This window comes from Gossypium hirsutum, chromosome A08 (genome assembly GCF_007990345.1).
Source record: "Gossypium hirsutum isolate 1008001.06 chromosome A08, Gossypium_hirsutum_v2.1, whole genome shotgun sequence".
Taxonomy (NCBI): Eukaryota; Viridiplantae; Streptophyta; class Magnoliopsida; order Malvales; family Malvaceae; genus Gossypium; species Gossypium hirsutum.
Genome location: NC_053431.1, coordinates 118720252 through 118731484, shown reverse-complemented (window position 1 = coordinate 118731484; position 11233 = coordinate 118720252). Strand labels below are relative to the sequence as shown.

Sequence of the window (11233 nt, the reverse complement as noted above, 5' to 3'; positions counted from 1 at the left end):
AAAATCTCAACAAACTAATAACTTAAATAAAAGCTTTCGAATAAATAAATAACTAAATTATAATTTTTTAAAATAACGTAAACTTATATAAAAATGATAGAAGTTTTTGCCAAAGTATTGTTGGAATGGAAATCGTGGGCTAAAAATAGAAAAAATTGGAAAGAGTATTATGAGAAATGCTAACTCAATTATATGAAATTATAATATGAAATGCTAAAATAGAATTTTATGTTTTCAAGGCACATATGATAGTACAATTGAGACATATAATAATATAATAAATTATTAAAAATGCCTCCTCATGTAATGCCAAAATTCATTTCATTTTCTAGGGTCTGAAAAAGTTGACTACTAAGCTTTGACTTGGTAAACAATGAATTTATGGGCGTTGCAGGGGCTTGCAAGTAGAGCCCCAACCCTCAAACTTGCTAATTGCATTTATATCCGGATTTTAATTTCTTTTTAATCTTTAAAATATTTTAATTAGAATTAATTGTAATAAACATTTTTTTTAAAATATCTCAATTTAAATTAGTTTTTAAAATTTGAAAATATTCTCATTATATTTTTTAAACTATCAATGTTATATCAATCATGTCTTTTTATTGTTGAAACTGTTTATTTAACTATTAAACTTTTATGTGATATAATTTTAAAATAAAATTTTTTAAAGAAAAACAAATTGTTGTGGCGTAACTTTTAAATTAAAAACTAAAAATAAAATAAAATTGAAAAAGGGAGTGAATGATAGTTTTTGTAAAAGTTTCAAAAACTTCAAAACTATAGTTTTTACAATTTTCATTTTAAATTATGTCATTTTTAGTGTCATTTAATAGTTAAATTAATGGTTTCAATAATATAATGACATGGTTGATATGGTATCGATAGTTTAAGGATGTAATTAGAATGTTTTGAAGTTTGGGGACCAATTTAAAATATAGTTTGGGGATGTTTAGTGCAATTAACTCTTTAATTGATTTCTTTATTTTTTTAGTTAAAATGTGACTAGAACCACCAATAACCCCTCCCCAACCATTAATTGAGTTCTCAAAAAAATAATATTATATCAATTAAATCATTTCACTAGTTAGAGCTTAAGTACCACCTTAAATATGATATGGAACATATTTCAAATATGTGAATCAAATAATAAATATGCGTATACTTATTATATTGATAACTCAAATCTAACATGTAAAAAAAACAGCACTCTAAAATTTTATTAACACTGCACTCTAAAATTTTATTAACACTATCTTTTTTTATAACACGTCAAATCGAAATACCATTGCGATAAATATACATATTTATAATTTAATCTACATATTATAAATATCTTTCATATTGATCTAAACTATTTAACACCTAAATTATTAATTAGATTGACGAAATAATCTTATTGACATAATATGAATATTTTAAAGTAAATGGATGAATTTAACAGTTGAACAATAATTTGAATATGTTTAAGGCAATGATCTCATATGGAAAAGGTTTTTCACTATTGCAATGTTTTATGCACCATCAATAAACGAGATTATGATTAATGTTATAAGAATTAAATTGATGATCGATTTGCTTGAATTAGCATGAAGAAAAAACATCACAAGCAAAATCTTCTTAGATCATGAAGTATAAACATATAAGTTACATAAAAGATGCTTTAGAGACCCATTGAAACATATTAAGAACTCAACATTACATGTTACAATTAGCACTACACAACTTGTAACTAAAACACCATAAGTGAATTATGAAAGCTTTGTTGAAGTATATATGTGGGCTATATAGTTAAGTAGATTATTTACAGTTATTCAAAGATGGAATTCTGAGACAAATCCAAATTAATTCAAGTCCGACTTAATAAACCCTTTTATCTCATTCATGAGACAATAGAAATGGTCATTATTAGGCAAGAAATAGAACCCAAGGCAAGAAATAGAACCCAATGGTGGCCTTGTCTAGGTAAAGAAGCTTCACTTGTTGCCCACATTTTTCAAGTCCTTTAACATAGGCCAATTGCCAATCTTGAATCAAATCCAAGCCGGCGACGACGATCAGACTCTTCGGGAACTCGAGTCCGTCGAGGGTTCGACCTCTCGGGCCGAATGGATTACACGCGGGGTGGTCTCGATCTTCGCCTTCAGGTAAATAAGCCCTCCAATACCAATCACGGTCTTGTAATGTGACGAAGTACTTCCCATCTAATCTTTTTTCTGACTCTGTTCTACTTTGCCCACCAAACATTGGGTGAAGGAGGATGTTGCCTAATACTTCAACGCCGGCCTCGGCGGCCCTGACTGCCACATTGTGAGCTATGTTACCGCCGGAACTGTCTCCGGCTAAGTAAACGTGGACTTTTGAGTCTTTTCCACTTTGAAGCCAAGTTCTTGATTTAACCCACTTAAGAGCTGCCCAACCATCGTCGTAAGCACAAGGGTACCTATGCTCCGGTGATCGGCGGTAATCCACCGACACAACCACGGATTTACAAACATTAACAAGGCGGCGGCAAAAGGTGTCATAGATGGCACTATTGGCGGAGGAATGAGTGAAGCTTCCGCCGTGGAAGAAGACTATGACCGGAACAACCTCGGTGGCGCTCAATGGCTTTTCAAGGTCCACAATGCCCCATCGAGACTCGATCCGAGACGATGGTTGATAAACCCGGTTGAGAAGGCCGGTGGCTCCGTCGACATGGTCGAAAGAAAAAACCCCATCAACGGGGTTTATATTGGCGGGGACTTTCCGGTCAAGGTACTCCGATAGGTCCCTGTCGAACGTTCCATCGGGTCGGCGTTGAAGATTATATGCTACTTTAAAATTGGAAATCAGTACCCATGTATTCAATGGAACAACCCTCTACAAAAAAGAATAAATAATAATAACATATAAATCAAAGAATTTCAAATGAACCCAAAAGAGAAAATGAAAGAAAAAAATACCCTTGATTCATTGAGGTTGACTTCATTTCCACCAGCCATGGATCAACAAAACCCAGACTCAAAATGAAAAATTTTTAAAACCCCATCTAAGGAAAATGAAAAATTCTCTTCTTTGTACTTGAGTCCTTTAACCCTTTCTTTTTTTCTGATTGATTCCTCGTTTGTTTGTTTGTTTGTTTTTTGTTTTGAAGATGAGACACTTACTTGCTGCAACAAGGAACCAGAGATTAAAATAACAAGAGAAGAAAGAGAGACAAAAAAGAGAAAAAGACCTCCGACGCTGCTTCAAAGAGATGTAAAGAAAGAGATAGAAACCTAAGAGCCTAATATGTAATAAATATGTATTTATATATATGTAATGTTGAACCGAGAAAGTACAATAAAATATTGAGAGAGACAATGAAAATGTTTTTTTGTTTTTGAAGAGTCAAAAAGGTCGTGGGAGGAAGACGATAGACACGACAAAACGGGGCGGCCCTATTGTACTGTTTATGTGGGTCCTACGTCCCTACGCTTTTTTGGGTAAATTTCATTCAAGGTGACTAAATTTTATTCTATTTGCACGGCCTACGCAAATTGAAAGCTCTTATTCTTTTTTTTTACAGTGTAGTTTTTCCTCATTAAACTAAACAGCATGAATATGTCGACCAAAATCTAAATAGTATTTTTTCTTTAATATCCGACATTGATCGTCAATTTGATTTAGATCTAATGTATGTTTTGCTACTCATCGATAAGTAGGGGAGAGTGTTCGATTGAATCGAGTGAAAAAATTTCAAGTTAATTGAGTTGACAAGTCATATTTTATCATCATAACTCGATTGAATTTTTTTCTGATCGAATCGAGTGAAATTTTTCAATTTAAATTAAAAAAAATTAAAGCTATTAATTTAAACCTTATTACAATACAACTAGTTCCATGGTGGAGCACATGAATTTGAAACTATATATATTTAAAAATAACTTATTTAAAACAATAAAAAATAAAAGATAATATAGTATGATAAACTTGAATAAATAATTAACTTATCTAAGTCCCCAAAGTTATTATTTTTTAGAAAATTTTTAAAATTTTAACTTTCTTTATATATTCTTTAGAATTTTTTTTAAATTACTGTAATTTTCTAAAAACATATAAATTTTTGGAATTTTCATAAATATTTTGAATTTTAAAATTTATTTTAAATTTTTTTGTAATTTTTGTTGAGAGAGATCAATTTGCTTTTTTCAAAATTGACATGGACCAAAAGGGTATTTACAATTATTCGAATTGTAAAATTCAACTTGATTCAAACTCGATTAACTCGAAATTTGAATTTTTTCGATTTCTTCGAATTAAATCGAGTTTTTCTCAACCCTATCGATGGGCACTGATCCATTGTACTGATTGTTGAATCTTCATTTGGAGCTCACTAGCCAAGTTGTTTTTTTGAAAGAAACAAAAAACCTTAATAGTCCAGTAACTTAAATAAAAACTTTTGAATAGTTCAATAACTAATTTTTTAAGCAAATCTAATAAGTGTTATTAAACATTAGTTAAAGGGTATTTGAGAAGAAAATCTCAATTTAAATAGTTTGGATTATTTTTAGTCGAGTTTTTTAAAACTCGAATAAATAATATTAAATTAAATAATTTAATTCACTTTTAAAATGTACAGCCGGAATTAGTCAAATATCTTGAATAATTCAAATATTTAAATATGATTCAACCTTACTCTCTTGTATACAATAATGAAGTCAATTATCGGAAGATTACTTTAGTTTGATCGAGTTTGGTAGCTAAACTTGATAATTATATCTATTTTGATTTGAGATATTCATGGATCGAGTCAGGTTAGGTTCAAATCGGGTCCATGTAATGTATTAGATCAAAATTTTAAGTTCAAATCAGCTTGAAAAATGGGTTTACTTTTTTACCCAAATCCAATTCAATTTAAGAATGGTAAGTCCGGGCCTAACTCAGTCTTCCCATATTTGATTTTTTATATTGATTTTTATTTAAATTTTTAAAAAAATATAATACACTAGAAACACTCTAAAATAAAAGTTTTCTAACACATAAAAAAGTATTTATATTAATAAAACACAATTAAATGTAATAAATATTTTATTGTATTAAATATAATTTTTATATTTTATATTTTTGGTTGAGTTATTTAGTTAAGTTTTTTCATTTTGGATAATAGATTTAATTGTTATTGGGTTGGTGGTTTAATATAAATATAAATATATATATGATTTAATTATTATTTAGCTTATATAATTAATATAATATTTTTATAACATGATATGTTCGATTTGGGATGGACTCAAGCAAAAAAAATCTTGTCAAGAATCGACCATATAAAAACGAGCCTTAAATTTTATCAAAGTCCATTTTTTGGGCCTCATATTTTTGTTTAAACTCTATCGTTTTTCAGCGGACCTTCAAACTTGAATGAATAGCCTAACTCATGAACATGTTTAATTTTAATCATTGAATTTGAATTTTATTAATATTTGATGATATGTGACTTAAAAAGAAAATACATGTACAAATATCGGCCTACTATACAAGTTCAATGGTCAAATTTTACAATAATCATTCCATTTTTATTTAATTTCTTTTCTTAAAAATAGTAGAGTTGATGTTATTAGTTATTTGTGATTTTCAAGTAGAGTCTTTAAGTCATATGGACTTTTATAAAAATTGCTTTATACTATTTAAATATAATTGAATATATATTTTAACTCGAAATTTTTATGTTAGTCTCAGTCTGGTAAAATTTTAAATCTAGTTTAATTGATAAAATGAGACTTGTCAATTCGACTAATTCAAAATAAAATGACTTGATTATATTAAATCAACTGCCCACCTTCTTTCTAAAGCGAAGTTAATTATACTATATTATAATACACACATGATGTGGATGAAAAATAAATTTAAGTAACAACTATATTTTAAGTTCACATCTCATTATGTGTGCATATTTTCCTATTTTTATAAAAAAAATATAAAAAGATAAAAACAACCTCAAAAATTATATAATTTATTTTGTAAAAGAATGATATTTTTGTCATTATCACTACGGGAAAATAGGGCTTTAGCGGCGTTTTATCAAAAAACGCCGTAAAAATTGTAAAATACAGAGCAATAGAGGTGTTTTTGTTAAAACGCCGCTAAAAATAGAGCATTAGAGCGCTTTTGGTAAAACGCCGCTAAAGACCAGAGCATTAGCGGCACTTTTGGTAAAACGCCGCTAAAGATCAGAGCATTAGAGGCGCTTTTGGTAAAACGCCACTAAAAGTTATATAACACTTAAAATCCTAAATCCCAAAGAAAAAATAAGACATTAATCTATAACCCCTAAAATAATAAACCCCTAAACCCTAACAAGCCCTAAACATTAAACTATAACCCTTAAAACCCTAAACACCGCAATTGGTGCATTTTTAGTGGCGCTAGGTTATAAACGCTGCTAATGATAATTAAACTTAAATTCAAAAATTTGAAACATGGAGGAATTAAATTCTTAAGAATAGAAATATAATGACTAAATTTTAATTTTACGAAAAGTACAAATACTTATCTCATATTTTAGCTTTTACATATTAAGTGGTTTAGTATTCAATTTGTTAAAGTATGTTAAGAGAATTACTTTTTCTTTTTTAAGATTTAACACTCCTATGCGAAAAGATATTATTTAACTCGTATATTTGTTAAAAGTTTATATAAAAATTAATTTAAAAGTTTATATAAAAATTAATTGTTATTTTGGTTATAATCATAAAGTTAATTGTGTTTCGAATTTTTATTATATATATAAATTCATTCTTATAACTTAATTTATATGTGAGAGGGTAAATTAATAATTTCACAACTGAATTAATATACTTGATTAACCCATAACACCAACTTAATAAAAAATAACTATAATTATAAATTTTTCTTTCCATTTATATGATTCAACTAAAATATTTTTAATATTTAATTTATATAGACAAATAATTATTGCACTCAAATTGATATAAATTATAAAATTACAATTAATTTTATTTAAAAGTCGATTCAAAACAATGGATGTTTTGAATTCGTAAAGTAAAATAATCATACTAGAATATGGCACATTCATTGAATTTTTATGTAACAAAATTAATAAAATTTGATGTAATAACCAGTATGCCATTTATATAAAAATCTAAACAACTAATGCGGACCATACTTAAAAGAATAATGCTTGTATTAATAAAATTTTCATAATATTTAAATATTTTAGTACATACGCATAATTTCCATGATTAACTTTATATCACATAATGTTTTAATGATAAAAAGATCTTTTTTATTTTTATCAAAATAATATTTTTATATGAAAATAATAAATATGATTTTATAAAATTATATAAACTAATTTTGTTATTATATATGTAATGTGCAACAGTAATTTATTAATAAAATTTTATTTTAATTTGAATAGGTTTAATTGATTTTTACAATAATTTTAAGAAGTTAGCAGCGCTAGCATACAAACACCGTAATAGATCACCTTTAACGGCGTTTTTAAAAAAACGCCACAACTGTTTCATCCAATTTATTCCTAGTGCTCCCGATAGCTATTCTTTTTCCCCTTAACAAAATTTCCCCCATTCCATCTCTTCTCCTTTAATCCCTAAATTTTCATCCCCAAGTTCCCAACCCATTTGCCACTGAAGACGCCGACCGGACCACCTGGTGCATCTGTAACACCCCTAACCCGTATCCGCTGCCAGAACAAGGTTTCGGAGCATTACTACCATTTGCAGATCACTTAAAAAAATTAAAATACTTACCGATTCAATGCATCATATAAAATAAATATGTTACCATTCAATCAACAGTTTGGCACTTGTATAAGCATCAAACAACAACATTGTTAGTATACTTGCACATATCTCATATAAATTCAACATTGATATATATATTTTTTCGACATGTCGCACTTGAGTTTAATAATAGTCCCAATTACATAATTTCATTGTATCAACATATCAAAGATAATCATATATGTACATGTCATGAAACATATCATGCTCTTACCGTTTTTTCACAAGCATATATCATTCATTTCATTATATCAATATTTTATGCTTCATCATTTCCATATATTTTATGTATATTTATTATGGTAATAGCTTATATCAAACTTAACATAAATTATATTCCATGTACTTATACTTATTTCGTTTATCCATTTTCATAATTATTTCATACAACGCTTTTGTACATATATTTCCATATGTCCAGTTCTTGTAAACATTTCGCACAACCATTTCATATAACCATTCGTCATCTGATACATTTTACCTGAATATCAATTGTTCAACAGATGTTATAGCGTCTCCCATCCACGGTCTTATTTATCTTTTACGTGATGCCATAGTGTCTTTCAACTATGGTCTTACTCATTTTCTGTCATGTTGCCATGGTATCTTTCAACCATGGTCTTATTCTTTTCATGTCACGTTGCCATGGTATCTTTCAACCATGGTCTTACACATCTCATATCAGGTTGCCATGGTATCTTTCAACCATGGTCTTACACATTTCGTATCAGGTTGCCATGGTATCTTTCAACCATGGTCTTACACATTTCATATCAGGTTGCCATGGTATCTTTCAACCATGGTCTTACACACAGGTTGCCATGGTATCTTTCAACCATGGTCTTACACATTTCATATCAGAGAGCACACTCCCGCGAACCTCATCCTTACAGTGGGATTACCAGTCCAGGCTAAATCCCCTGTAATATAAACTCATAGAGTATTTTGGGATTACAAGTCCAGGCTAAATCCCCTGCAACGACAATTACTTTAATGAGGTTGGATCTGAATTACCAGTCCAGGCTAAATTCAGACCCTAATTCGGATTACCCGTCCGGGCTAAATCCGTTTTACACATGTTCTTCGGGAGGGCTATATCAGGATAGGATCACCCGTCCGGGCTAGATCCTTTTTACCGCCAATTCCTTTTCAGAGATCCATCGAATTTTCCTTTCATTCAACCGGGATTTCTTCTCATTTTATCAAATTTATCAATGTTTCATAAATTTTCATACAATGAACATTCAAATCATATTCACATAAATAACATACAATCTCAAGCATTTAAGAATATAATTCAAGTTACACGAACTTACCTCATTGCTTGTTTGTGTTTATAATTTCATTAATCTGATATATTTTCGTCCGGATCTTTATAAATAAATTTGATCATCATTTTCATTCATTTCATATTCTAATGCATTTAATTAATGCTCTAGGCAAAATTACCATTTTGCCCCTAAACTTTTAATTAATGACGATTTCATCCTTAGGGCCAGGAAAATAAAATTCTTGCAATTTAATCCTTATTTCCAGCTATTATTCTCATATATATTGATAACAATCCATGAATTCTATAAAATATCAGAATTTTTCATAATTTTAACACTTTTCAATTTAATCCCTAAAACATGTTTTCCCCCGATCTTGAACTAAATTAATAATTTCATTCAATTTTGTAATTTAAATAACAAAATAATCCATTTCATGCAATTTGGTCATTTCTGACATGTTTACAAAATTGCCCATAAAATTTTACTTTTATTCAATTTAGTCCCTAAGCCTAAAATATGCAAATTAGCCATGCTAGATAAATATTCATACATATTTTTCCTCCTCCTCCTCTCCATTCCACATCCTTAATGTAGATAACACACTTGTAAGTAACATTATCCATAATTTTTATTATTTACTTTTATGAATATTCAAGTTGTCTATCTGCATCATAGTCACTAAATTATTTATATCTGGATCTATAGAACTCCAAATTAATATCCGATAATTTTCCATAAATCTAGACTCATATATATTCTTACCATAAAAGTTTCAGAATTTTTAGTTTAGCCAATAAGTACAGTTTATTCTTTAAAGTTACACCTATTCTACTGTCTGACAGTTCTGACCCCTCTTCACCAAAAATTAATTATCTCCTCATACAGGATTCAAATGATGTTCTTGTCTGTTTCTTTTAAAAATAGACTCATTCAGGATTTTATAAATATAAATTTAAGCCATAATTATTTTTATTCAATTTTTTATGATTTTTCAAAGTCAGAATAGGGGAACCCGAATTCGTTATGACCTTGTCTCACAAAATTCATTATATATAAAAATTTACAAATCCATTGCTTACACTATTTCTTCTATGAGAAACTATACTCAATAAGATTTAATTCCATATTTTTTTCATCTTCTAATTCGATTTCTACAATTTATGGTGATTTTTCAAAGTTAGTCTACTGCTGTTGTCTAAACTGTTTTTGTGCAAGCTATTAATTACCATGTTATAACACCCTTATTTTCTTTTTCTACACCATTTCTCATCACTTTCTCTTATTTTCTCTTCACTAAGATATCAAAAACATAGGACCTTATGTAAGAAAACTCTACTATAACATTATTTCCATGCTTTGTCAATAATAACAAACTTAAAAACATATTGAAATCTTGATATACTTACCTTGTTCTATTGATACTAATCTTTAACTTGATTTTCTCTCTCCTCCAGCTTCTATTTCTTGAATCCAACTTGATATTCTAACTCCCCATGCTCTCCTTAACATTTTTGTCTCTTGGTAGCTATGGAAATTCATTTGATTTTTGGGTGAAAATGGTGAATTTTTGTCTCACGTTAGTGCATGGGAAAATATGGATGAGAATTTCTCATCTTTCTTTCTTTATATACTAATAAAATAATAATAAAATATCTTATTAAAGTATTAATAAAATAATATTTATCTAATTAAATAATTATAAAATATCAAAATATCTCTAGCATCATTATTACTTTCTAAATTTCTCTCTCTTCCAATTGACCATTTTGCCCTTCATTATCTTTTAAAATTCCATCCTTGAGTCATCATTTAACTTGGTAAAATTACAATTTAGTCCTTCATAGTTCTTCATCTATTCAATTTGGTCCTAATTCATCCATTTTCCTTAGTTTCTAGATCATTCCACTCTTAAATTATTTACACTATTGGTCCTTCAACTTTTTCATATTTACACTTTAACCCCTCAAATTATGAATATTTACTATTGTGCAACAAAACTTTTCTCACTTTTACAGTTTAGTCCTTTCTTGAATTAATATATCATAATATACTTCTCAATATTGACATAACTCAAAATTTCCCTTTTTGTCACTTTATTTTCTTATTTTACTATATCAAGGATAATATCCTACTGTAAAAATTTTCAGGGTATTATAGCATCGCCCTCGACTA

General features: G+C 28.6%; 1 protein-coding gene across 1 annotated transcript; it reads right to left on the bottom strand.

The window, feature by feature from the left end:
* Positions 1 to 1679: 1679 nt before the first annotated feature.
* On the bottom strand, positions 1680 to 3300 carry LOC107941282 (gibberellin receptor GID1B). Its single transcript, XM_016874839.2, has 2 exons — positions 2946 to 3300; positions 1680 to 2862 (listed from the first exon to the last, which is right to left on the bottom strand). Exons 1-2 carry the CDS (start codon positions 2982 to 2984, stop codon positions 1909 to 1911), a joined length of 993 nt encoding a protein of 330 aa, XP_016730328.1. The 5' UTR covers positions 2985 to 3300; the 3' UTR covers positions 1680 to 1908.
* Positions 3301 to 11233: the final 7933 nt, after the last annotated feature.

Excerpts from the sequence above, each read along its gene's own strand:
- LOC107941282 (XM_016874839.2), bottom strand. The coding sequence starts at position 2,984 with ATGGCTGGTGGAAATGAAGTCAACCTCAATGAATCAAGG. Across the intron at positions 2,863-2,945 it reads TCAACCTCAATGAATCAAGG|AGGGTTGTTCCATTGAATAC; the intron begins GTATTTTTTTCT and ends TCTTTTTTGTAG.